General features: G+C 46.1%; 1 protein-coding gene across 2 annotated transcripts; it reads left to right on the top strand.

The window, feature by feature from the left end:
- Window positions 1-12,095: 12,095 nt before the first annotated feature.
- Window positions 12,096-25,033, top strand: CDK1 (cyclin dependent kinase 1). Of its 2 annotated transcripts, none has more exons than XM_083441279.1 (8): window positions 12,096-12,218; window positions 14,584-14,641; window positions 16,304-16,460; window positions 18,755-18,878; window positions 20,396-20,566; window positions 22,030-22,193; window positions 23,030-23,171; window positions 24,710-25,033. In XM_083441279.1, the coding sequence occupies exons 2-8, from the start codon at window positions 14,605-14,607 to the stop codon at window positions 24,824-24,826; spliced, it is 912 nt and encodes a 303-aa protein (XP_083297405.1). In that variant the 5' UTR covers window positions 12,096-12,218; window positions 14,584-14,604; the 3' UTR covers window positions 24,827-25,033. The 2 variants fall into 2 exon arrangements, with proteins under 2 accessions (XP_083297405.1, XP_083297404.1); XM_083441278.1 differs by having other exon boundaries at window positions 12,146-12,288.
- Window positions 25,034-27,334: the final 2,301 nt, after the last annotated feature.

The following is a 27,334-nucleotide window of genomic DNA, read 5'->3' as shown; positions in this document are numbered from 1 at the left end:
TAAGTTTGGTGCAGGGGGAATTTTACAGTGGAGAATGAGTGGGTACTTAATCCATCCCCCCTGCAGACCTGCCTTTATCTGTGCAATCTCCTACTCACAGCCAGGATGTTTGCCAGAGAAAAGCAGCTGGCAGGGAGAGGTATATTTATTGATATCTCACTTTTTTGACCACATGAGCCCCTAACCGGCGTATAAAGACAACCATATAAAGTAATTATATTATTAATAATCATTTTACCGTTGGACCCTTATCCACTCTTAATCATAAGGTTCCCGTGTGGGTTCACAGCAGTATAAAAATACAACATTAAAATCAGGGCCAAATGTAAGACTGTAATAACAGAATATGGTCATATCTCAAGAAGCACAAAATAACTGAGAGTTTAAAAACCACCAGAGGAACACTAAAAGCATGGTACAAACATGAAATGATCCCAGAGCCTGGTGAAATTAGATGGTCTTGACTCCTGACCAAAGGGTTGCCAACTTTTTAATTGTTCCTGTCCTCTTAACAGCAGCCTGACACACAGAAATGTAGCAGTCAATTATTTCCGCATCAATTTATCTCTAGACAATAAAAGTGTCATCTGCTGCATTTCTGCATGTCAAGCTGCTGTTATAGACACAGGTGCAGGGCCAATGAAAGAGCTGGCAACTCTGTTCACTTAGGAGCTTCTTCTTAGATCAGGGGTCAGCAACCATTTTCAGCCGGACCACCGTCCCTCAGATCATGTGGTGGGCCAGACTATTTCTTTTTTTTGGGGGGGGGGGGATGAACACATTCCTATGCCCCACAAATAACCCAGAGATGCATTTTAAATAAAAGGACACATTCTACTCATGTAAAAACACCAGGCAGGCCCCACAAACAACCCAGAGATGCATTTTAAATAAAAGGACACATTCTACTCATGTAAAAACACGCTGATTCCTGGACCGCCCATGCATGGGCCAGATTTAGAAGGCAATTGGGCGGCATCTAGCCCATGGGCCTTATGTTGCCTACCCCTGTCTTAGATGGTGTCCCCTGGACATGTGCCTGAAGTGTGGCAACGGCCTTTCCTAGTGCTGCTGTGCCATTCAAGCAACACAGGGGGACAGATGTGGTCCACTGGAATTGTCCATGATGTTGTGCTGATGCCATCAGCTCTCTATCCACTTTCACAGATGAGCATGTTTCCAGGGCAACTTACTCAAAACCTTGGCATCTGAAAACACGGGCTGCTTGAATGTTTCCTAGTTTGCTGTGGTGCCTTTTGTTGTGCCCTTACTTGCGCAATGAAGAAACACACCCCAAGGGACTGCATTGCTTTGGCCTATCCCTGCAAAATCTACATACCGTTCTTATTTGCAGCATGGCATCTCTGTTCTTTGCTTCTGTGTGTGTGTGAGTGAGTGAGAGAGAGAGAGAGAAGTGGGCCGAGATGAAAACAGCCAAGTGTGTGACCAATGCTCACTGAACCTAAAAACAGCAACATGGTATATAGCTTCAGTCTGTAGCATTATGAGATGCTGGTCCCATTTTATGAACAGTTAAATGTAGTATCCTGTAGGTTTGGGAAAAATCTTCACCGTGTGAGGAAACCTTGCAGTGGGGCTGCCCTAACATCAGGAAGCCGCAGAAGTCAGGAAAGCTTCAATAGTAGCATTTGCGAATGGTAGAAAATCAACTCAGGATAGCAGCTATCCTGCCATACAGGATAACATGAAGGCAAGATGAAGGTTCCCACTGAGATATGGAAGGAGTCACACTCAGCAAGGGGAAGGGAGCTTTTGTTATACACTAGGCATGTCCCTTAAATGGACGCTGGTGGCACTGTGGTCTAAACCACTGAGCCTAGGGATTGCCGATCAGAAGGTTGGCAGTTCGAATCCCCGCAACAGGGTGAGCTCCCGTTGCTCGGTCCCAGCTTCTGCCAACCTAGCAGTTTGAAAGCACGTGTGCGCTGCTCTGGTTTCACCAGAAGCTGCTTAGTCATGCTGACCCGGAAAAACTGTCTGCGGACAAACATCGGCTCCCTCGGCCAGTAAAGCGAGATGAGCGCCACAACCCCAGAGTCATTTGTGACTGGACTTAACTGGCAGGGGTCCTTCACCATTTTAGGCATGTCCCGTACAAAAGCAGGCCACACTAACTACAGGGAGGGAACCCATGCCCTCAAAGTATAGTCATGGCCATCCACTTATTTGGCTATAAAATAGTTTCTAGAGAAATTAATGGTTAATAAGGCTGTTGATGACTAGAGCCGCAATAGGTATGTACTTCCTCCAGTGTGGGAGGAAATATGTTTCTGCATATCAGTTGCTGGGGGGGGGGGAAGGGGGGGAGCTTTTGCGCTCAAGGGGGCACTGCTTGTGGGCCTCCTATAGGCGTTTGGTTGGCTCCTGTGAGAACCTGCACTAGATGGACCAATGGCCTGATCCAGCAGAGCTCTTCTTGCATCCCTGAATGTCTCAGCCAAACACCTCCATCCATTCCTTCAAGCCCCTCCCCTCAAAGCCCACCTTTTCCAGGTTGCCTCTGGAGCATCTCCCTGGCGCCCCACTACCATACTGTAAGCTAAATTATGAGTAGCGTATTTTTCGCTCTATAAGACGCACCAGACCACAAGACGCACCTAGTTTCTGGAGGAGGAAAACAAGAAAAAAAATATTCTGAATCTCAGAAGCCAGAACAGCAAGAGGGATCGCTGCGCAGTGAAAGCAGCAATCCTTCTTGCTGTTCTGGCTTCTGGGATAGCTGTGCAGCCTGCATTCCCTCCATAAGACGCACACACATTTCCCTTTACTTTTTAGGAGGGGAAAAGTGAGTCTTATAGAGCAAAAAATACGGTAATTGAACTAACTGCATATCCTTCCCATTTAGCCGCCTCGAGGGGCAGGGATCTGCCAGTCTTGTTCTTTGCAAAGCGCCATGCACGTAGGATTGTGTTATATAAATAAAGGGATAGCTGAATAAATAAATGCTTTGAATTTGCATAATTTATACGCATCAGAGAACCCGTGTTTTTATTAGCGCAGAGCACCAGCAGCTCTAACAACGAGCTCGTCATGTACTGCATCCTCCCAGTTAACATCTCCATATGCGCGTGTGCAGGATTAACCACGGTGTTGCCGTCGTCAGGTAATATCGGCATACAGTGCAGCGCAGCATAATTGTATCTGTTTAAACAGGTTCAGGTTTCCAGGTTACAGCTACACCAAGCAGGGCTGAGTTACATGCAGATAAGAGAAAATAAAAATAAAAAAGTAGCAAAGATCATTCAGCTCTGTTTCAAGAATTACTGCTCAATGCCCTATGTAATTATAACAGTCTACAAATGATATCAGTGACTAATTTAGAGTTGCTTCATTTGGCTAGCTTCCATCCTTTTATCTCCATTTACTTTTCAACCATTAACAATAAATTGTTCCATCTCTCTCTCTCCCCCCACCCCTTCTCTGTCCCGGTATTACTTGGCTACTTGTCAAAATGCAGCACACAATACACAAAAAGCAGTTATGTGACACCTGGAACTGTTCCACCAGAATCTCTAATTTAGTGAACGGAGTTAAATTAAGAACCATTCTACTTAACTGGCTGTTCAGATGCAGAGGGATTTCCCACCCCCACCCCCCAGAATAGTTTCCAAGTCTAGGGGCTCCCCTTTTTATGTATAACAGCCACCGCCTCCACTTGCTTGGATTCCAAGGTAAGGTCACTTCAACCTCCTGAAAAACAGAAAGAGAGAGATCCACATTGCACATTTAAAGCACACTCAACAAACACTTAAACCACATGACTTCTCACAATAATCCCAGAAACTGTAGTTTGCCCCTCACAGAGCTACAATTCTAAGTACCTTGAACAAACAGCAGTTCCCAGAATTCTTTTGGGTGGGTGAGGGTGCTATGCACTTTAAATGTGCATTGAATGTGCTTTAAATGTGTGGTATAGATTGGGTTGGCAAGTGACCCCTTTCTCTCGCTGGTTTGTTCCATTTGCTGAGTGGATACTTGAATGCTAAGCACCTCCGCAAATCTCACATTCCAGGTGGTCACCTGGATCTCCTGCCGCTACACCTGGCCCTGACCATGTGGTCTGGACAAGGTTAGTGTGTGGAGCCAATTTTTCTGGCCACCCAGCCCTCGCTCAGCTCAAAGGATGGTGGTCCCTGTTAAAAATCAGTAGCCAGTTATACTTAGAACAGGCATGGGCAAACTCGGCCCTCCAGATGTTTTGGGACTACAATTCCCATCATCCCTGACCACTGGTCCTGTTAGCTAGGGATGATGGGTTGTAGTCCGAAAACATCTGGAGGGCTGAGTTTGCCTATGACTGACTTAGAAGAATGCACTGACTGGGGTGAGTTATGTGCAGAGCATGGTGAAAAATGTTAGACTGGAACTATGCTTAAGTAATGTACTGTTTCTTCAGTGTTTTGTAGTGCTCCTATCAGAGGAGGGGGAAATGGCCTGCCTAGCTATGTAGCAATGAAAATAAGAGTTGTGGGTTTCCTCGTTTATGCAATTGTATATTTCCACTGTTGTTGTTTAGTCGTTTAGTCGTGTCCGAGTCTTCGTGACCCCATGGACCAGAGCATGCCAGGCACGCCTGTCTTCCACTGCCTCCCGCAGTTTGGTCAGACTCATGTTTCCATTATGACACAGTAATTCCTTCAACTTTCCATTTTCAAGATGCAATTTTTGAAGATCCCAAGCATTAGAGTTGCCAGTTCTTTAAAGCCATAAAAAGAAAAGCACCTCTTGAAGAGAGCCCTCTGAGTGCAGAGACCATGGGGATTTTTGCTTTTGGCTGGTTTGGAGGGAGAGCCCAGTGGTTTGGGGTGGGTTCAATGGAGAGATCTGGGGCAGAGCAAAGCTATATATTCATATAGTTAACTCGGGTGTCTGGCACTTTTTAAAAATAACTAAAGGTGATGTGCAAAAACCAGCACACTTTTTTTCAGGCAGATGTCCAGAAAGCGAACTAAACAAATAAACGTGTAGCCAGGCTACACCCCAATCCGTTGGCAATCTTACTAGAAATGGTTTCCTTGTCCTCTGCTGTATGAACTATAATGAACACATAGTTCTGATTTAAATCACCTAATTCATATTCTCAGATGAGTGAGCTTTGGTTTAGCTTCCTCATTATGTAAAGGACAGAATATACTTTCTATGTTCTATTACAGAGATGCCATTGCTGCAGGGGAATATAATATGAATTTTAAAGACAAGACTACATTGACTCTTGCAGCTGCCTACTGGTCAGAAAATAAAACACACTTGTTATGGTTACACTGATGGATTCTTATCCATGATACAAGGCCTACACTATAATGGGGCAGGGGGACAGTCCGACTAGAAACAAACATGCATGCTACAGCATTGTAGCCATTCAGAGGAATGCAGTAACAAGCGGACAAGAAAGCAAATCCTACCAGAAAAGGAGGTACCACCAGGGTGTGTTTGGCCTAGAGAAAAGACCACCAAGGAGCATGTCTACATGAAATGTTTAAACAAGTTTTAAACACATTTGGCTACGTAACCAAGAAATCCTAAGTATCGTACTTTTGCAAAGCCATTAAAAATTGCCAAGATTCCTCAGCGTTCTCTCAAATCTACAATTCCCAGGTTTCTTTGGGTGGGGTGGTAGGAGCCACGATAATCCTGTGTCAATTTACATTATTTATTTAAGTTCAGTAATAGGCATGGCACGAAAGGGGGGGGGCGAGAATGGGGAGGGAAAAGGAAAACAGGCACCCACTTTTAGAGTTGCAAAGTTCTTAAAATGACCAGCTTTAATGGAAAGTTGCTCAGGGAGAGAGGAGGAACCAAATGGAGCTGGTATCCCAGCAGAACTAATAAAGTAGCTGTGTGCTTCCCATCTCTGCTCAGTCAGACGGAGCCTGTCTGCACATGCAAAAGACCTCCCTAACTCACCAAGGGCTTGAGACTCATCAGCTACACTCAGCTGGTTTATGTGGCACGTAGAAGCTGTTCCCGGGGATGTGGCCGCTGTTGCATGCCAACAACTTCTAGGAGCCACAGGTGAGAGCTGAGTGCAGGGTAGAGACCAAAGGCAGACAAACTACCCTCTGCAAGGAGGGCTGAGCCTAGAACTCTATGCATATCAAGTCTGTGCTCTTCCACCTTGCTGCAGGCTGTCCATCTGAAAAACAAAAGTGAAATATACTCGGACTCCTGTAGTGATTTCATGCTCTTTATTGCAGCTTGTAAAACAGTGATTGAATTGCCCCCCAAACCTCAGGCTTTTATATACATTATTTACACAATGAGTCCTGTCTGATTGGCTGATTCTGCTTCCCTCCTGGAGCCTGATTGGTCTTTTCCTGCAAGCCAATCAGTTGTTGCATTCTACGATCCTACCAGCCTAATAGGCTAATTAACTTCCTTCTGGAGCCTGATTGGACTTTTCCTGCAAGCCAATCAGTTGTTGCATTCTAGGATCCTACTTGCCTATTGTTCTAGGATCCAAGCTTAGTACGGTGGTACCTCAGGTTAAGTACTTAATTCGTTACGGAGGTCCGTACTTAACCTGAAACTGTTCTTAACCTGAAGCACCACTTTAGCTAATGGGGCCTCCCGCTGCCGCCGTGCCGCCGGAGCATGATTTCTGTTCTCATCCTGAAGCAAAGTTCTTAACCTGAAGCACTATTTCTGGGTTAGCGGAGTCTGTAACCTTAAGCGCATGTAACCTGAAGCGTATGTAACTTGCATAGCCAACATAGCCAATGGTTAGAAGCAATGGGAGTTGTAGCCCAACAACTTCTGAGAGGCCACACATTCCCTTTCTTGCTCTAACCAGTGTTTCCCAAACTTGTGTCTCCAGCTGTTTTTGGACCACAGTTCCCATCATCCCTGACCACTGGTCCTGCTAGATCAAAAAGTCCAAAAGCAGCTGGAGACACAAGTTTGGGAAACACTGTTCTAGAAAAAGACATTTTTCAGAAGTCTGTCCTGCTGACTGTCTTTCTAAAACGAACTGCATGGAACATAGGCTATATATCTGCACATCCATCCGTTTGTCAGCTCTGCCCTCTAATGGGCAACTGTCAAAATAGCCACCAATAACATTCCACCCCTGCCAACTTTCCTCAAGTCTATTACAGATGAAATCCAACAAAGCTGTGATTTCGTCAACTGTTCGCTGCCTTAAAAGAGCATTTCTGTGATTCCAGCATTATTAAAATACGTTTAAGTACTTTAGGTTTCAATTTTATCTCCATTTCACTCAAAGTAAGCCCTGCTGTACAAAATGGGACTCTGAATAGGCATATATAGGATTGCAGGATTAAACTGTTTTAACATGTACAAACTTGTAGGCAGGGCCGGCTCTGTCATTAGGCAAACTGAGGCAACTGTCTCAGGTGGTAGAAGCCCCCCAAATGGCAGCTCTACAGGTGCCCCTCCACTGGTGCAGATTTGTTGCCGGTAGCGGCCAAAATTGCATCCAAAATCACACCCAAATTGGGCAAGATCTCACCAAAAATTGCAGAAGCAGCAGGGTGGGCAGAGAAGCAGCAATAGGTATAACAGCAGCAGGGCACGGAATGGCAGTATTTTCTGTTTTGCCTGAAGCGATGAAACGGGATGTGTAGCCCCTGCTTACAGTGCAACTGAAAATAATAAAATGAACAAATTAATTATTCAAATTGCAGAGCTGACAAACGGATGGATGTGCAGATATATAGCCTATGTTCCTTAAATAAAGCGAAGCTACACAGAGGCAATGACTCCATGCAGTTCATTTTAGAAAGACAGTCAGCAGGACAAACTTCTGAAAAATGTCTTTTTCTAGAACAGTGTTTCCCAAACCTCTGTCTCCAGTTGCTTTTGGACTTTATGATCTAGCAGGACCAGTGGTCGGGGATGATGGGAACTGTTGTCCAAAAAGGCCTGGGCAGGCCATTGGCTTGTGGATCCATGCTTTGTAACCACATTTTTGAGCTATTGAGGCCCCACGAAATAGTGGATGCGGTTTGTGGTTTTTTTGGTGCAGGCTGTAGCTGAGGACATGCTATGTGATCTGATGGTGAATTTGGGGTGACCCAATGCAGAAATCCTGAGGATCCATGTGCTTTTACCTCCCCTGTCTCAGGCAACCTCCTTTTTCTCTAGAGTCCCTTATCTCCCTCCCGATCCCTTGCCGATCAGCTGCTCAGCGGCTTTGTTTCAACACCCCTTCCCTCTTGTTTGCCTTAGGGTTTTTTCCTTAGCTGGAGCAGTGTTTTGCTCCTCCTTTTCTTCTAATTTCTCTCCTCATTGCTTTAATCTTCCTGTCTCCTCTCCTTGCAAGTTTGCTGTCTTTACCTCCCCACTCTCAGGCAGCCTCCTTTATCACTAGAGTCCCTTATCACAGATATTTCCCCTTACTTTTTAGGAGGAAAAAGGTGCATCTTATGGAGCAAAAAATATGGTATATCATTTCCCAGAATGCTTTTAGAACCTTACAGGTCCACCACATATGATAGAAGGTGCCTTCCTTTTGCTACATTTCCAGCAGATATTTGCAGGTGTCATACATTTTTGCAAGCTTACTAGGAGTCAAATACCATGGTACATAATTTTCATATAATTTTCTTTCAGAGTACAGCATGCTGAGAATTTCACCACCATCCAAGCCTCCCTGGCCTGCCCAGGCCGGGTCTTCCTGTTCTAAAGGTAAACAAGTATTTCCTTAAAAAAAAGGCAACAACTTTGGGGTTTACTTTTTTCAGACCAATTGGCAGCAAGATTCTGCTGCCAAAATAGCTCCTCCTTCACGGCCTGGGCAGACCATCCAACCCCCTGCAATGCTTGAACCCATGACCTTGAGATTAAGAGTCTCATGTTCTAGTGTCTGAGCCATTCTGAACAGGTGGGTGGGCCCTGAGGAATTAAGAATGCATTTTTCAGAATAGCTCTAGTTCTCAGTGGTATGTAGAGCTGACACCTTTCTTTCTGGGCAAAGCTGTTGTTTGTGAAAGTGACCTGAAGATATATGGTAGGTGAGAGACTGCGCAGCAAACGACCAAAGAGAGGTTTTGGACAGTAAGGAAAGCCAGTGTGGTGTGGTGATGAAGTTTGCTGGAGAACTTTGGTCCAAGGATTGTTGTGAAATCAAAATGCGTTAACCCCATTTAGGCTGCCACGAGCTTCTTGGAGGAACCGTACAGTGCCAACGTGATAAATTAGACCATGGGCCCTGAGAAGGAGTGGGGCTCATCTGCAGAACAAGTTGCAACTTTCTAGAGTAGTGGACAGGGGAGAATTCATATGACCCAAGATGAAACCTACCTGTGAAGAGAGCCAGATGCCCGTGACATGTGGCCAAGCAGCATGTGACCTGATTGCATCATCGCATAGCCATACAGTTTTTGGCCCCAGAAGGTGGTTAACAGCTTCACCTGCACACTTCCCCAGAGGCTCAAAACCAAAGGCAAAGTCTAATCAGCTTCATGTTGAGTCACTCATCATTTGACCCAAGCGGACTTCACTCTTATAACCACTTGCAAGGTGTGTTACAAAGACATCCATATTCAGCGAAAGGATTTGACTTGAAAGTTTATGAGCCATGGGGCTTGACCTTGATTTCAGAGAACAGAATGGATTTTTTTTTACATGCATCCACTACGCTCCGTATCTCATGTCATCCATAAAGGGGAGTAAAACTGGCAGATGTTAATTTTCAGTCACAGCACGCCTAACCCTGCAACTGCAGACTCAGAAAAAACGTAAAGGAAAAAGAACAGCCTGCCCATCTGCTGAATCAGCTGTAGGTAAGTCTCTGCCCCCCTCATCACTGCGTGTTATGGTGCTTAAAGCCAGTTTTGTCCTCAGAGGGGTGAGTTAACGTGCACCTTCCTGCCTGTCCCTCATAGGGATCCAAAATGTTCAATTTTCTGTGCAGAATAACCACACTACTGTATTTTCCTTCGCTGGGGATGTTATTTGCAGGCAGGGCTGTTTTGCCTAATGCAATAGCTCTTTTGGATTCTGTGGCAGATCCCATTCGGGAGATTTAGTTGTCTTAGAACCTATAGTGGCTAGATGCTGGCTGGCCTGAGATTTAAATTCCTCCCACCTGCTAAGCTAGGTCAATATACCTGGACCACCACTGTTAATTAATCCTGCAGGTGCACTACTGCTGTCAACTGGTCCACAACTGGATCTTCCCACATCCTGCTGATACTTACCCCTGAAGCACAATCAGTAAATCAATATTTATTTTAAAAAATCCTGATGTGTCAAAAAAAGGAAGAATCGTACAAACCAATTGACCTATCTCCTCGATATACAAAATCATTCTGCAACAGGATTCCCCTTCAGGTTGGAAGAATGTTAATCTGCCCACCCTGCAGTATTTGCATGAGACAATAGACCAATACGAGGTACCCAGTGTATATGTCTCCCATTGGCTGTTAATTTTGCTGGATAGCACTGGAACCTCCATATTGAGAGGCAGTGTACCTCTGGGTAGGGCAGCTACTCACAAGTTGCCTAAAAGACGACACAGATTTGCATAGCATTTGCTTATGCTTATATGTAGAAATTCAAATGCAGAAATAGAGAGAGGACAGACCCTCCAAGTGTCCCTATTTTCCAGGGACATCCCCGATTTAGAGAAATCATCCCTGTTTCTTATTTGATCACAGAATGTCCCACTTTTCCTTAGGATGTCCCTATTTTCACTGGATAAATGTTGGAGGGTATGGAGTTATGACTCCTGAGCCATCTGAAGGCAATCCTGTACAGGAAAGTTTTTTTTTAAAAAATGTTTATTATATTTTTATATACAGTGGTACCTCGGGCTACATATACTTCTGGTGACATACGCTTCAGGTTACAGACTCCGCTAACCCAGAAATAGTAAGAACTTTGCTTCAGGATGAGAACAGAAATCATGCTCTGGCGGCGTGGCGGGAGGCCCCATTAGCTAAAGTGGTGCTTCAGGTTAAGAATAGTTTCAGGTTAAGTACAGACCTCCAGAAGGAATTAAGTACTTAACCCGAGGTACCACTGTATTCTGGAAGCTGCCCAGAGTGGCTAGGGAACCCAGTAAGGTGTGTGGGGTACAAATAGTAACATTATCATTATGGAATGGGACTTCCCTATTTTCGTCGGAGAAATGTTGGGAGGGTATGAGAGGACTGGGATAGCTCTGCTGGTAGAACATTAATCTCAGGGTTGTGGGTTCAAGCCCTACATTGAGCAAAAAATACCTGCATTGCAGGGGGTTGGACTAGATGATCCTCACGGTCCCTTCCAACTCTACTGATCTACGATTCTATAACTGAAATAGAGATACAGGCCTAACTGGAATAGCATGCTAAGCACAAGAACTAACCTTGGCTGGAGCTTGCGGTTAGGGATGAGAGCGCTCAACCAAGGAGCCCCAGTTGGCTTACTTAGCAGTAAGGGGAGCAGCAAGGCAGCTGCAAACTTCTCTCCCACACTTTCATATGGCCTCACTGACCCAAGGCTTGTCTTAAGAGCAGGGTTTCCAAAACCTGGGTCTCCAGCTGTTTTTGGACTACAATTCCCATCATCCTTGACCACTGGTCCAGCTAGCTAGGGATCATGGGAGTTGTAGGCCAAAAACATCTGGAGGGCCGAGGTTGAGGAAGCCTGGACTAGAGATGACCCTCAGAATCCCTTCCAATTCTACGATTCTATGAATCCATGTGGCTTTAAAGTTGCGCAGGCAGAAATTCAGCAGGTGAAGCTTTCCCAAGCAACAGGAGAACTTCACCGATGAATTTGCGCCTGTCGTGGAGCGCAGTTGAAGGTGCATCGGGGAGATGCGTTTAAGACGGGAGGAGCAGGCGGACTCCCGAATTGCGGAAGAAGTCCTCTGCAAAAACAAAAACACAGCTTGTTCCAGAAAGGCTCTTCCAGCCGAAAAGGCAAACCTAAAATGCCAAACACCAATTAGACCCGCCCACGTTCGAATTCCTTGGCAATAACAGGCGGCGGCGGGTGGAGGAGAGCACGCTCTGCAGAATCCTTCCGCTCTGGTTGCTGCGCCCGCCCGCTGCGTGGCAACGGGGCCGCTCTTCTGCCCGGCTTTGGCGCCTGCCCTCCGATTGGCCCTTTTGAAAGCAGCGGCGCGGCCCCATTGGCGCGTTGGGAGTCGGCTCAGCGCGGTCGATTTGAATCCGTCTGCGCTCGGCCTCTCTTAAGCAGGCGCTGCTAAGCCGCCGCCTCCGCTTCCTCCGCCGGTTCTTCGGAAGGTGCGTCCTTGTTTTCGCAGGGAGGCGAGGGGAACGGCTGGAAGCAGTGGGGCTGGCCCTGGCGGAGAGGGTAAGGGGGCTGCAGGGGGGGGGGGGCGGGAGAGAGAGACCCGTGGCTGGGGTAGACCAGGGCAGGAGGCTGCCGGGAGGATAAGGGGTAGGGGGAGCGCATTAAACCCCACTTTTAAAAATAAATGTGCAACTCTTGTGTTCCTGTTCATTTTCCCTTCGCTCCTCTACATTTTTGCCTGGATGAGTGGGAGAGTTAAAAAAAAAAAAAAAAGCCACAGAAGAAATGTTGCGTTTTCCCCAAACTGCATCCCTTAACTCACTTCCTCTTTTTTTAAAAAAAATAAAAAGTTTTTATTCTGAAGGCTGCAAACTTACCACCCACTGGGGATTACTTCTGAGCAACCCCTGTGGGGGGGGGGGCGGGTGGGGGGGGAGGCTAGCCAGAGTATTTCTGAACTCTTCTTTCTCTCTGATCTGGGTATAGCGTGTTAAAATCTAGTCTATCTGGTGGGTTGGAGGGGAGACAACTAGAGGTTTGTTCTTATCTCTCCCCCATGTGCTTACCTAATCCCCAAGATCTCTTTCTCCTTGGCCTTTGTAAATCTGCACTTGACTCTCCTGGCCTTACCATGTGGCCTCCTGTATGAGCAAGCAGACATACAGTGAGTGCAGCACTTGGAAGCAGGATTGTGGCCTTTTCAGACTGCAGGTTCTGTTGGCTTGACTATTCTCAGGATCATAGGCACGGAAAGGAGTTTTCTGGAATGCATTTAAGCAGATGTCACTTTACAGCTTGTGCAATAACTTAATGGGTCTCTCCCACTTGGCGAACACCTAGCAAATAAATGCAATATTAAGAAGTGCAAATACCATTAATCATGGCATCCTTGACTGGCTTTTGTTTAGGGAGGTGGGGACACAATACCTACAATGGTTCTCTTCTTCTGAGATGGTCAGTATCTTTGGTGGCACTAGGTGATTTCTGTTCTGTCTTACTACCTTTGGCTTACGAGGATTCCATCTTATCCCCAGTGTGTCAACCATAGGCAGATGACATGCAGCTCTATCTCTTTCCCACTCGAGAAAGGGGTCCTGGCTGACTCCAGCTGCAAAAGCCGAGGCTGCTGAATAGGCCACAGACCATTTTGGCTGTGCATCCTGCCTTGCAGGCCTTTCTCCACTTGGCCTGAGAAGGCGGGGCCCTGGCTGACTCCAGCTACAAAAGCTGAGGCTGCTGATCAGATTCCTGGATCAGGGTGTCACTTGGGTTCTTGTTGCTGTTCATTGATATTTGGTTGTGCTCTTTTAAAAGTTTTATTTTTCTTTCTTGTTTGGGACTACTTTTGTAATTATGTAAATCTCATGTTATAAGCTGTTTGAGCATGGTTTTAACTATGGAAAGGTGACATACAAATAAAATGATGATGATGATGATGTGCAACCAGCCCTGGATGTGGTAGAACTCCACCTGAGGAACCAGATGTGCAGCTTGGGGGGGGTGCTCCTGGATTTGTCACGGTCAGACACAGGTAGCTGAGGTGGCCAGGAGTGTTTTCACAAGCTCCAGCGTGTATCTCATATGCAGCCCCTGTTTAGATCAATGATCAGACCTGGCCTTGGTTATCTGGTGACCTGCAAACTAGACTGCTGCATTTTATGAGGAACTGCCTCTGAAAACTGTCTGGAAGCTACAGCTGATACAGAATGTTGCAGCCCAAATGTTGGTGGGAGCCAGAAGATCTACGTAACTCAAGTTTTCCACTGGTTGGAGTAGCTACCCGTTTGCTTCCAGACCCAGTTCAATGTGCTGGTCTTAATCTTTAAAACACTAAATTGCTTGGGACTTGGTTATCTTCTATCCTACCTGAGTGCTCTTCTTGAGTGCCTGCTCTTAAGATATGTTAGGCTGGCATGCACAAGAGACAGGGCTTTCTTATTGGTGGCGCTAAAACTCTAGAGCTTGCTTTCAATGACTTCTGCCTTGCCCCTTTGATTCTGGCACTTATGCGGGCCCTCTCTATGGCTGCTTGTGTCTCCAGGGCAGCTTTTGGTTAAACCTTTACTTGCCCTTTCTCTGCAAATTCTTAGCCTTTTCAACCCAGACTTGAACTGCTATAGGTCAAATTAACTGGAACGAAAGGGAAGGATGTCTTCTAGTTGACTTCTTTTGCAGGATGGCAGTAATACGGCAAAATACCTTTGCTTTAGCTTAATTACAGCTGGCTGAATTACTGCAGGAAGGAAAAGATCTACGTGCCTCTGAAAACACACCAAAGTTTCTCTTTGAAAAAATAAATAAATGTAGGGATGCACCTGTCGCTACAACTGCTTGACTCTCTTTGTTCTGTTTCAGGCCTTTTCATATTGAGGAATAATGGACGACTACACGAAAATAGAAAAGATTGGTGAAGGTAGGTAACGTTTGATCTATTACATAATCTTCCTTTGTCTTGCCAAGAAGGCATCTATATACTTGGAAGCAAGTCTCACTGAAAAGCTTGCATTGTGATTCCGAAACTGCTTCCCTAATATTGTATTTGCAGTTGGCACCCATTCATTGCTACTAGTGAATTTATGAAATGGGAAATTTTGTGTGGGGAAATAAAGCCCTGGAAAATTATCAGCCCCACCTCACTGAGCCCCCTGCCACTTTCCTTCGGTTGTTGCACATGCACTTGTAAACTGAATGCCCAAATAGGACATAGATGTTTGCTCAGGGCAACGTGCTTCCACCCTTGTGCTGAAAGGCTTTGTATCATGTTAATTCTATGCCCTGGTTGTCACAACATGGTGATCTCAGTGGGGCAGTGTGGGCTCCTGGAGAGGAGCTTTGCTCCTTTACTCCTATGGCATGCTGAGCTAAGCCAGGCTTCAGCTTAGGGCATCACCTAAGCCTTGTGGTTGACCTCTCCTTGGAAACCACAAGTCATAGCTAGTAATAAAACTTGGCTACAGTGTGGTTGTTGAAGAGAGAGCTCAAACACTAGCCCAGATTCAGAAGACCAGAATCAGCAATGCACGCTTTTTGACTGGTGCGGGTCCATCTGCAATCACGTGGAGACCCCTGGATGCCAGGCTGGCGGCTGGGGGAAGCAAAATGTCACTTGGAGAAGGATCTGAAATAGTTTCCTTGAAGCTTGAATTGATTTTATTCTGGATTGTTTTATTTGATGTTTTAATGTGTTGTAAACCGCTTTGAGATTCGTTCTTTAAAATCTAAAGTGGTATACAAAGGAAATGAATAAAATAATAATACATTCCTTTGTGGCGACCATAACCCAGGTTTAAGGTGCCATTTGGCAATTAAGTTACATACCTGAGTTTCTAACACTGCAGAAGACACTGCTAGCTCAGAGGGAGTTCACACATTTGGGTTAGCTTAATGCAGGGGTCAGCAAGCTTTTTGGGGGGTGGGCCAGTTCACCACACCACAGACCTCCGGGTGGGCTGTAGTACATGTGTGTGCGCACGCATGCGCACACGGCGGAGGGGGCTTCTCTCTCCCCCAGCCCCTCCCGTCCTCCTGCATACTTAGGGTGCTGCCAGGAGGCAGAGGCTGGTGGCGGCAGCGTCGGAGGAGGAACGAGCAGCCCCAAAGGGCTGCTTTCGTGCTGCTCGTTCCTCCATCGACAGCCTCTGCCGCTTGCAAGGGCAGGCACAGCAGCTGCGCTTGGCAGAGTGGCGGCAGCAAACAGCTTGCTCTGACAAGGGGCTGCTGGAAATGCGCTCAGCCAGCTCAGCCCGACCCCTTTCCTCCCCGCGGCCATGCACAGCAGCCGTTCGCCCATTGGCCAGGGCCTCAAACCTTAGCAAGTGATTGGCTGGTGATTTGCTACACTGTGAGGAGGGAGGAAGTTCCACCATGGTGAGGGAGAGGGGGAAAATGTCGGTGGGAAAAAATGGCCCTGCTCCACAAAACAAACCCCACAGGTTCCCCTCACCTATCCATGGAACTGGCCATGGGCTGGTTCTGGGAGGCCCATGGGCCTTAGGTTGCTGACCTCTGGTTTAATGTATTGTGCAAACCTGGTGTCTGTGTCCAGAGGATTAAACTGGAGCTTTCTCCCCATTAGGCACTTATGGTGTTGTGTATAAAGGCAAACACAAAGCTACAGGCCAAGTGGTGGCCATGAAGAAAATCCGGTTAGAGAACGACGAAGAAGGTGTTCCCAGCACTGCAATCAGAGAGATTTCCTTATTAAAAGAGCTACGTCATCCCAACATAGTCTGGTATGTCTACACCTGTATAACCTGGGTTTTAACTGTAAAATGGGGTTTTCGTCCCTTTTTCTGGCACCCACTGAGTCTCCTGAATTACACCTAAAAATGTGAGGGCGTCTTTCATGCGTGATGATGAGGGAATTGGAGTTGGAAGGTACCCGGAGGGGTCCGGTTGGTGATGAGTTAAGCAGCAGCTGATGGCATGATTGGGCTATAATGCTCACCTGACCTCTTTCTGGCTGCGTTGCTGCATGTTAGAATGGGCCAGCCTGGTTGTAAACACACTGGCAGGAGTGCTGGCTATACAGCAGTGACTTCACTGGAAGGAGGTCGGGTTGAGCAGAGTAGCTTGCTGTCCACTATTGGTCTTTAAGACACATAAGGGCTGGTCCTTTCCAGCTTTTCTCACGTCCCCGTCCCAACAGACAGACACAAAGCAAGCCCTGCGTTTAAGGTGGTGTCCTGTGCAAAAGTGGCTGATGATAAGCCCCACTGAACAAACCTGAAATTAAGCTCCCCAGCAAAAGTGCTTAGATGTGTCCTGCGCTTGTTCTGTTCTACATACATATGATTCGTGTTTCTTTAGGCAGGCTGGATACTTAGTTGCCCTCTATAGACACTAAATGTAATTAGAGTTTATAAACAATCTTATGCATGTGGAGAGGAAGAGCACCTCAGTTTGCATATATTCTGCAGGGTTTTTGTAGCATGCAAGGTGGCATGTGTGGTACCAAAAGAAAATGCTTACTAAACAATCGAATGTGAAGCGTTTCAAAGTCCTTGTCTTTCAGTGGGAGAGTTCAGCATATGCTTAAATGCCTCTAAGATCAGTGGGACTGAAAGATGCTTAACTGTGGCTGGACCATGCTCATTTTTTTTACATCCTTGGTTATTTCAGCATACTTTTAATAACAGACTCAGACTTTCTCAAGGAAGGCTCCATGCTGCTTCAGAGGGCCTAGTTATTTTGACTTAACTTGGTAGAGCTTCTCTGTTGAACCACCACCAGGAATTAAGGCAGTTTAATTATGAGAAGGTAACTTGAGTGGGTGTTACGCCTAAAGCCTAAGCTGGAGGTCTGCCCAAAATTTTGGTTAAATTTAATGCGTATCCGGCTTGAATACGACTAAATTTGTTGCTCAGAAAATCATACACTTAGTTTAAATCCAAAGCTCTTCTGAAGTCAACATTTCTAAGCAGTGAATTCTTCCAACTCTACAAATCTGGGGGGGGGGGGGGGGCAGAGCATGTTCATATGGATGTATATTTTCCTCTAGGAGGCTTAGTTTGGTCAGAATCAAGTATACACCTCCAAAGTTAATGCTAAATACCGTTACTTCTGGTAAATGAGTCACCATAGCAGCTAGAGGGCTGTGAAAATTTGTGTCCTGGGCTTTTTAGACTCATCTACCCATGTAGACGCGGGTGGCGCTGTGGGTTAAACCACAGAGCCTAGGGCTTGCCGATCAGATGGTTGGCAGTTCGAATCCCTGCGACGGCGTGAGCTTCTGTTGCTCAGCCCCAGCTCCTGCCAACCTAGCAGTTCAAAAGCATGTCAAAGTGCAAGTAGATAAATAGGTACGGCTCCGGCGGGAAGGTAAACGGCGTTTTCGTGCGCTGCTCTGGTTCGCCAGAAGCAGCTTAGTCATGCTGGCCACATGACCTGGAAGCTGTACGCCGGCTCCCTCGGCCAATAAAGCGAGATGAGCGCCGCAACCCCAGAGTCGGTCACGACTGGACCTAACGGTATGGGGTACCTTTACCTTACTCGTGTATTACCTGAAACCAAAGCAGAAAGTTGGTTGCCAGATGTGAAGTATATTGGCATTTTTCTCAGCTCTCCCACCCCACTACAGAAACAAGGGCTGATAGTACTAAGCAGAACACTATACTGGGTTGAGTGCCTAAATGTTCACCTTTGAAACAACTGTATGCACCCTGGTGAACATATGCTTAAGTAACTAAGTGTATTAAGCTAGTTTCATTTAGGCCTCTCTGTTTCACATTAATTTATAATTCTCAGTCATCCGTCATCTTCATAAGATTCATAGCTGTAAGCTTAATGGGTCAGGCAGCATGGGTAATTACCAGCTTTCACATAGGCATGTATATGCAGTGAACCTGCAGAAACCTTAGCTCGGCATGTTACGATGGCTGATTAGATAGGAGTATAAGAAACTCTGGGATGTTCGTCCGGTTAGATGAAGGGGCCTTAGTGATGCATATAACAAACCCACATTGTATGCTTGGTGAAAAGGTTCGAGCTGTTTTGACTTTCTTTAAAAAAAGAAAATTCTTTTCAGTCTTCAGGATGTGCTTATGCAAGACTCAAGACTTTACCTGATATTTGAATTTCTTTCTATGGATCTCAAGAAATACTTGGACTCCATCCCATCTGGGCAGTACCTAGATCGTATGCTTGTTAAGGTAAGGAAACGATACTGCAAATGGGTAGCATTTGCCCTACCTGCCCACGGAACCCCGTCAACGTTGATCGGTCTGCCAGAGACTCTTGAAGTGATTTGGTAAGAGTAGGCAAGTTGTGTTTGGCCAATGCTTCTCCATCTCCACAGTCCTTGCCATCTGGGATCCTTTTGTAAGATCCCAAAGCGCCGTGAGGATATCTAAGAGCAAAGTTTGAAAATGACTGCTGTGAATTGTTCTGCAGCAAACAGCTGCAGCAGCCTGGCGTAAGAATTGGTGGCCCACGTGGCAGCCAACAGGCAATTTTGACACCTGTGTTGAGGACCACAGGTATTTCAGGGCTTTTGTGTTCTCTTGTGTCACATCTTAAAGGTTATTCCCCTTGTGCTAATTCAGTGTTCTAGAAGCAAAACAGGGCAGTGCAGTGGTACCTTGGTTCTCGAATAGCTTGGCTCCCGAACAAATTGGTTCCCGAATGCCACAAACCCAGAAGTAAATGGTTTGGTTTGTGAACGTTTTTTGGAAGCCGAGCGTCCGATGCGGCTTCCAACTGAGTGCAGGAAGCTCCTGCAGCCAATCCGAAGCTGTGCCTCGGTTTTCGAACGGTTTTGTGAGTCGAACGGACTCCCAGAATGGATTAAGTAAGTTTGAGAACCAAGAAACCACTGGAATGGTCTTTTAGGTGGCTTACTGAATTTTGAAGCCAACCCTTTGTAAGAAGCAGCTTTTCTAGCCATTTTACCTATAAAATCATCCTAGTAAATGATGTGGAGGTGCCACTGCAACATCATATTGAAGTTAAGCATGTGTGGATCTGCTTGTCACCATTCATTTGTCTTTTGTTTTAGTTAGTGCCATCAGTGTGCATGTTGTTTCGATTTCACAGAACTGTAGAGTTGGAAGGGTCCCCAGGGGTCATCTAGTCCAACCCCCTGCAATGCAGGAATCTCAGCTAAAGCATCCACGACAGATGGCCACCCAGCCACTGCTTAAAAACCTCCAAGGAGAAGGAGAGCCCACTGCCCCTCGTGGGAGTCTGTTCCACTGTCAAACAGCTCCTACTGTCAGGAAAGGTCTACCTGTTGTTTTGCTGGAGTCCTCCTTGTAACATCAGCAAAGATAGGTCCCGAGCCCTGAAAAGCTTGATAGTGGACAAGGGGAGCAAGGGATGCATTTTGCAAATGAGGTGTATGTGATTGGACTCACGTATCCTGGATTGCAGACCGCTAGGAACCTAGTGTAAGCTGCTCCATTCTTCTAAAGCAGCCTTTCTCAACCTGTGGGTCCCCAGATGTTGTTGACCTACAACTCCCATCACCCCTAGCTAGCTCAGGAATGATGGGAGTTGTAGTCCAACAACATCTGGGGACTCACAGGGTGGGAACCGCTGTAAGGGATGGAAGGTTTTGTAATACCTATTTTGACCACACCTGTCCCGTCTTGCCCTTCTCCTTTGGGCAGACAAGAGGTGAAGAGCATGCCTGTCTTCCAATGCCAACTCTGTTTTAATATTCTTTCAGAGTTACTTGTACCAAATCTTGCAAGGTATTGTGTTCTGTCACTCGAGGAGAATTCTGCACAGAGACCTGAAGCCTCAGAACTTGTTGATTGATGACAACGGAGTAATTAAACTGGCCGACTTTGGCCTGGCTCGAGCTTTCGGCATCCCCGTGCGGGTCTACACCCATGAGGTAAGGGACTGTGGATCTCTCTGCGCTAAATCCTACACTAAAAGGTATAAGCTGTGGATTGCTGAAAGAACCAATGATTTGGGGTTTAGGCAATGAAAGCATTTGTGTTAAAAGCAGCTAATAAAAAGCAGTAAAAAAACAACACCAGGAAAGATGGGGTGGAATGTCAAAAAAAAGAAACTATAAAGGTAAAGGGACCCCTGACCATTAGGTCCAGTCATGGCCGACTCTGGGGTTGCGGCGCTCATCTCACTTTATTGGCCGAGGGAGCCAGCTTCCGGGTCATGTGGTCAGCATGACTAAGCCGCTTCTGGTGAACCAGAGCAGCACATGGAAACGCTGTTTACCTTCCCGCTGAAGCAGTACCTATTTATCTACTTGCACTTTGACGTGCTTTCAAACTGCTAGGTTGGCAGGAGCAGGGACCGAGCAATGGGAGCTCACCCCGTTGCGGGGATTCGAACCACTGACCTTCTGATCGGCAAGTCCTAGGCTCTGTGGTTTAACCCAGAGCGCCAAACACGTCCCATGAAGAAACTATATATGATGATAAATGCCTTGAAATACCTTCGGATAATTAATTTTTAAAATATATGGGAAAAATAATTCCTACACTGAGGCTAGCAAGTTTTTTTTCCATTTAATGTTGCTTATTAAGAAGGTTGCATGCTATTAAGAAGAGCCCTGTTGAATCAGACCCCGGTCTGTCTAGGGCTGGGTGACATCTGGTGTTCGATATCACAATATATCACCAACTAAACATTATGATATCTCGATATATCATGATATGTATCTGCAGTGGCAGAGGGCCTCCCGGGAATCCCTGTGGTGGCGGAGGGCCTCACTGCACCTATTCACGGTGGGGGTTGACCTCGCCAGGCCTCCCTGCGGCAGCAGAGGACCCCACTGCGCCTCCCTGTGGAAGCGGAGGGCTCTGTGGGTATCCTCGCAGCAGACCTCACCACACCTTCCCACAGTCGTGGGGGGCCTTGCTGTGCCTCCCCATGGCAGTTGGTTGGGGGCTTTTAAGATGTAAGGAAGTAGTGGACTTAATAAAAAAAAAACCAGGGAGCTCATGGAGGAGCTTTGAGCTGGATGCTGTTGCTCTGTGTGATCTCCTTTTACATGATAGCTATGCAGATGAAATGAGGTTGAGCGTGGAAGAAAGGACTGAGACGATCGGGGCAAGAATTCACCTCGAACAATTAATAAGCAAACTTCCTTGAGTATATTCGCTTACAAAATAGGAACTAGAAAACTCGGCGGCTTTTTTTCTTTTTCTTTGAAAAACGACCAGAAACTGGCATGCTGATTCCAGAAATGTCGTATGCTGGACAGTGTGGTTGAGTGCAGTAATTCATGCATAATTGTTCCAAAGCACGTTAAATCCTCTCCCCCCACCCAGCTGGTGGGGTTTTTTTTAATTAAAAAAAGCCTTCTAATGCCCACTGTTCTTGTGCTAGGTAGTAACTCTGTGGTACAGAGCTCCAGAAGTGCTGCTAGGTTCTGCACGTTACTCCACACCTGTCGATATATGGAGCATAGCGACAATATTTGCTGAAATGGCAACCAAGCAAGCACTCTTCCGTGGAGATTCAGAAATTGATCAGTTGTTCAGGATCTTCAGGTATCTAACTTAAAATGAGAAAAGTTTGCGGTCTTGTTTTCCTTCCGCGGAAATGTGTGTGATAATTGTGTGAATTTAATTTTTTTAAAAAATTATTATGGTGCAATGAATGGAGGCCTGTGGTTTTCCGGTGTCATAACGGCAAACTGCTAAACAAATAGTTCTAATCTGAAACAAAGTACGGTCCTTGCTATATTTGCTTTGAAGCACGTCCCACTTACTTCAAAGAGACTGGCTTATTATTGGTAAGTATACTCGGGAGTGCAACCTTGATAGCCGGATCCTATGAACAATGCGTAGAGGATATCATAAACAGACTGTTCAGATGTTGTTGTCAGGTGAGGGTATTGCAGCAGTGTCTTGTCAACTATTTCTCTGGCAATTGCTGTTGATGCTGGGTTTGGATATAGTGAACTGATATGTAAAAAGTACTACTTTGGCAACAGCTGGCATGACGGATTACGTTGAATCCATTTCACTTCTTTTAAGTGCACTGAGCATGCTACTCACGTTGCTTCTGTATGTTATGGAGAATATTTTTATTGCAAGGTTTTTTATTTTCTCTTGCATAGCCTTCTTTGTGGTTCAAAAACACAGTGCAGATCTCTCCTCCCCCCCCCCCCCATTTTGGCAGTACAGTCTTATTGACGCACATATATTTAAAAGTCGAGAGTTACAACACAAGGCTGCATAACTTGTTTCTCGGTTATGTTGGATTCTGAAGCATCACTGCAAGGATCTTTCAGTAGGCAACACTCAAAGTGTCTGGCTGAATCCATTCGAGCAGATTTGCCAAGGCTGCTTAATCAACCCCCTTTTGACTGTTTTCCTTGTAGAGCTTTGGGGACGCCCAACAATGACGTGTGGCCGGAAGTAGAATCCTTGCAGGATTACAAGAACACTTTCCCCAAGTGGAAACCGAGCAGCCTGGCCTCTCTGGTGAAAAACCTGAATGAGGATGGACTAGACCTGCTTTTGGTAAGCGACTGTTTCACTCTCATAAAACTTGTGTATCATTAAAAAAAAAAAAATCATTCTGATGCAACATAGACAGTGTTGTACCTTACTGAAATAATTTTGTTTTCCCTGTGCATAAGCCTGCATAGAGTGCAGTGTATCCAGATGTATGCACATAAGCTGTTTAATGTTCTTGGGGTTTTGTACATCTATAAAAATAAAAGACAGAGAGGCCTGCTGCCTTGGAGCAAAGGTCGGCACAGTCCAGCGTTGTACTTGCCACTGGTGCCCACCTGCACACCTTTGGAAGCAGGGCGCAAAGTCCTCCCCAGCTGTTGCTTCTCCAGCTGCTATTTCTAGGTGTGCTCCCTCTGAACATGGAGGTTCTACTCTACTGCCATGGCTGACCGCTACTGATGATAAACAAGCTCATGGAGATGTCTAATCTCCCCCCGAAAAGCCATCTGAAACCGTGACCATGGCTGCATTTGTACGGGATGTGAATGCTGAAAATATAATTGTGTGGAGAAGCACTTGGGGGTTGTTGTTTTGTTTTGTTTTTTGTTCATCAGTCCTGGAACAAAAGCCGCATCAGTTTCATAGGGTGACCCAGAATTCTAGCGCACTGACAGAGGAGTCTTTCGCGCTCTTGTCTACATATCCACACTGGGTTTTATAAAAGTCCTCTTTCCACCCCATCCTCACTCCTGGTTTGTACCAGTTACCAAATTGTCACAGGCTGTAGTTGGTGCTGTGGGTTAAACCACAGAGCCTAGGACTTGCTGATCAGAAGGTTGGCGGTTCGAATCCCCACAACGGGGTGAGCTCCCGTTGCTCGGTCCCTGCTCCTGCCAACCTAGCAGTTCAAAAGCATGTCAAAGTGCAAGTAGATAAATAGGTACCGCTCCGGCGGGAAGGTAAACGGCGTTTCCGTGTGCTGCTTTGGTTCGCCAGAAGTGGCTTAGTCATGCTGGCCACATGACCCAGAAGCTGTACGCTGGCTCCCTTGGCCAATGAAGCGAGATGAGCACTGCAGCCCCAGAGTTGGCCACGACTGGACCTAATGGTCAGGGGTCCCTTTACCTTTAGTGGGTTACATTACACGTTGACTTACTCTGTCGCTTTCATAAGGCGTGGATGCCAAATTCACGCCATCTCCTTCAGAAAAGGAAGAGTGGAGAAGCATCGGGTGGGTTGGACATGAGCACATTTGAGTGTCTATTTCATAGGTTAGGTCACCTGTGTAGCAGATAGAAGAGGCATGTGAAGAGTGTGCCATAGAATACTAATATATGAACTGGGGCTCAGGTCAGCAGCCCAAGTGTTGATGTTGGGAAGGAAGTGATGGTATTAAGTTAGGGGCAGGTGAGAACACATTTTTTCTCACCCTAAAGGTTTTGGCCTAGTGTCTAATACTTCTAAAAGAAGAGGAACTCGAATACTGTACATCTTGGTCTGAGATTCATCATGGGAAGTCCGGTTCTGAGGACTCTGATCTCTCTAGGCTCCCCTACATAGCAAGAGGCCAGTGTGTAACCTGCCTTTGTTTCCACTTGCAGAAAATGTTGACCTATGATCCAGCAAAAAGGATTTCTGGCCGCGTGGCTCTGAATCATCCTTACTTTGATGACTTGGACAAATCCAAACTACCAGCCAATCGGATCAAGAAATGCTAACTGCCCCTGAATGTGGTTGAAGCAGAAATACTGAAACTCGTGGTATTTTTCCCCCACTGTCGAAGTTTATTGATATCCCTGTTTTTATATGTGTCTGTCTTGTCCTATCCTAAAACTGTAGCCCTGTCTATAGAGTGCTTTGGTTTGAATCTTCCTTTAATTGTAAATATTAACCTATTCACTTTCAATAAAGCTGTACACTGCTCAGTGAAGCCCACCATTATATATAAATAATAATAATAATAAATAATAATAATAAACTTTAAATCTGGCGTGGGAGCAGAGGAGGTCCCAGTTCTTCAGCATCAACCTCCCAACATAACTAAAGGCATCAAATTCGCATGGCAGTTGCCAAAAAAAGGAATTACGTATCTGAGTTTTGATATGGATTTTGTGAAAAGGATTGCGGCTATTTTCACAGATTCATCTCTCTCCCCCTCTCTTCCCACCCCCAGCACTACTCCCCACACCGAAGGCTTCCTCAGTACTCTGAAGATCTGGGGAAGGGGCAATAAGGCTGCTGTCACACTGATGGGAGCCTTCGCTAGATTAGCGGATGGGGCTTGTACCATTGGATACAATCCGATGGATAAAAGAAACTGCTAACTAGACAGGGACAGGCTTGATCTCCTCCCCCCAGATGGTTGGAGAGCACTTAAATGGTTGCAGCCCCTACCCCACCTAGCTGTGAAATCCAACAATTTGCTTACATGGGTTGGAAGTAGGCATTGTGTAATGGGGGGGGGGGAGTATGCACAATTGCCCTATGGGTGTAGCCTGCTCCTCACTGATAGGCGTAGCAAAAGCGGTATGCGCAGAGCACATAGATGCAGCCCATCACACGTCCTCTCTGTCATAATGGAGAGCATTTTGCTAGTAATTAGTGCTGTTTTTCTAGAGAAAGAGGTGCTGGAACTCACCACAAATTCCTCCCTTCTCTTGTAATGGCAATGACGCGCACCTGGGAGGTGCTGGAACTGAGTTCCGGCTTGGGGGGGGGGGGAGACCTGCTAGTAATGTATGCTTTTCATCTCTTGTGTGTGATGAAATTATCTGGAGCTATAATTAGGGCTCAAGTGCTGCTGTTACAGGTGTAGGATTGAAGCCAAACTACTTGCCCAGGATTATGAATTGTATGGGACTTCTTGGTAGATCTGGTTTGGTTTAACCATTGGTCAGTTTGACTTGAGCATGGCAGGGGTTTCTTCCCTTCCCAGTCTCTTCTCTGATTCCCCCCCCCCCCCGGGGGGGGGGGCAACTTCCCACTTATTATGTGGGTTAGTTAATTTCTCACATGATCTACAGAGGAACTCCCAATTTCTTTTTTTTAAAACGGTGAACCAATGTCTCCTCCTGCCGCCAGGAGGCAGCTTTACCAGGGATGCTGGTTACAGGTGTGACTGTTCCTATTTAGATTCTTGCAGAACAAAGAATGCCGAAACTGAAGGCTTATGGGTCTTGGCAGATGGCCTTCGTGTGTGAGTGGTGTTTGGGCTATTCAAGCGCTGGGACTTGGGGAACTGAGATCACTGTTGGTACATTTGATGCTCCAGTCTCTTGATCAGGCATAGGCAAACTCGTTCCTCCAGATGTTTTGGGACTGCAACTCCCATCATCCCTAACCACTAGTCCTGTTAGCTAGGGATAGTGGGAGTTGAAGTCCCAAAATATCGGGAGAGCCAAGTTTGCCTATGCCTGCTCTTAATCACTGGAGGAGTAGCATTCTACATTGCTGCTAGGCAAAGCAGCATCTGCTGAACATCAGCCTGCCACGTTGCTCTTAACTACAGAAGAGAGAAGGTGGTAACCTTACATGCAACTGGTGCATTGGAACAGTTACAAATGGAGAAATTATATGTTTCAGGTCAACAAATGAGTTAGAATTGTAAAGCATAACTATTATTATTTTTGGTTGGGGTGTCATATTGTGCTTGACCACAAGATGCCACTGCAGTATCTAAAAATTGATTCTGGCAGGGGTTGGGGGAATCTGTCCAACGGTGATCAATTGTTCCATACGAAACGGGTAGTTTAATAGCATGTATGCCTAAATGGCAAACATGAGCTGGCTTTGTCTCAGATTAGGTGTTGTTTTAATGTCTGAATTTCTGGAACTTGTAATATGGTAAGACTGCTGGCTCAGTTTATATGTCTACTTGGAATTATACCAGGAGAGTTTGGTGCCTAAGGCAGAGTAGACCCAACCTGGTGAATGGTGTAGGGAGCCCACCCGCAAGGAATTGGAAGTAGCAGTTTGCTGTGTGCTCTTGGCTAGCAAGAAGACATAAACTTTTGTTTAGAGTTGCTGCCTCGGTACTGGTTAAAACTGCTTGCTGAAGTAACTTTTGGTTGGGAACTAAGTGTTTTTGTGCTACTGATTTCACGCATGGCTATATGGCAGCAACAAACCCTGGTAACATTTATGTTTAAGAAGGGTGGGGCACCTCCAACAGGTCTAGTTAGGCCTAGCAAAGGTCCTGATTTGACCTGTTTCCCACAAGCCAAGCC

The sequence above is a fragment of the Podarcis tiliguerta genome (genome assembly GCF_965153285.1).
Source record: "Podarcis tiliguerta genome assembly, chromosome: 5".
NCBI classification, from domain to species: Eukaryota; Metazoa; Chordata; class Lepidosauria; order Squamata; family Lacertidae; genus Podarcis; species Podarcis tiliguerta.
Note: the sequence above shows the minus strand (reverse complement) of the source record. Positions and strands in the feature narration are given on the sequence as shown.

Coding starts and splice junctions, on each gene's coding strand:
- CDK1 (XM_083441279.1), top strand. CDS start 14,605: ATGGACGACTACACGAAAATAGAAAAGATTGGTGAAG. Junction 14,642..16,303: donor AATAGAAAAGATTGGTGAAG/GTAGGTAACGTT, acceptor TCTCCCCATTAG/GCACTTATGGTGTTGTGTAT. Junction 23,172..24,709: donor ATGGACTAGACCTGCTTTTG/GTAAGCGACTGT, acceptor TTCCACTTGCAG/AAAATGTTGACCTATGATCC.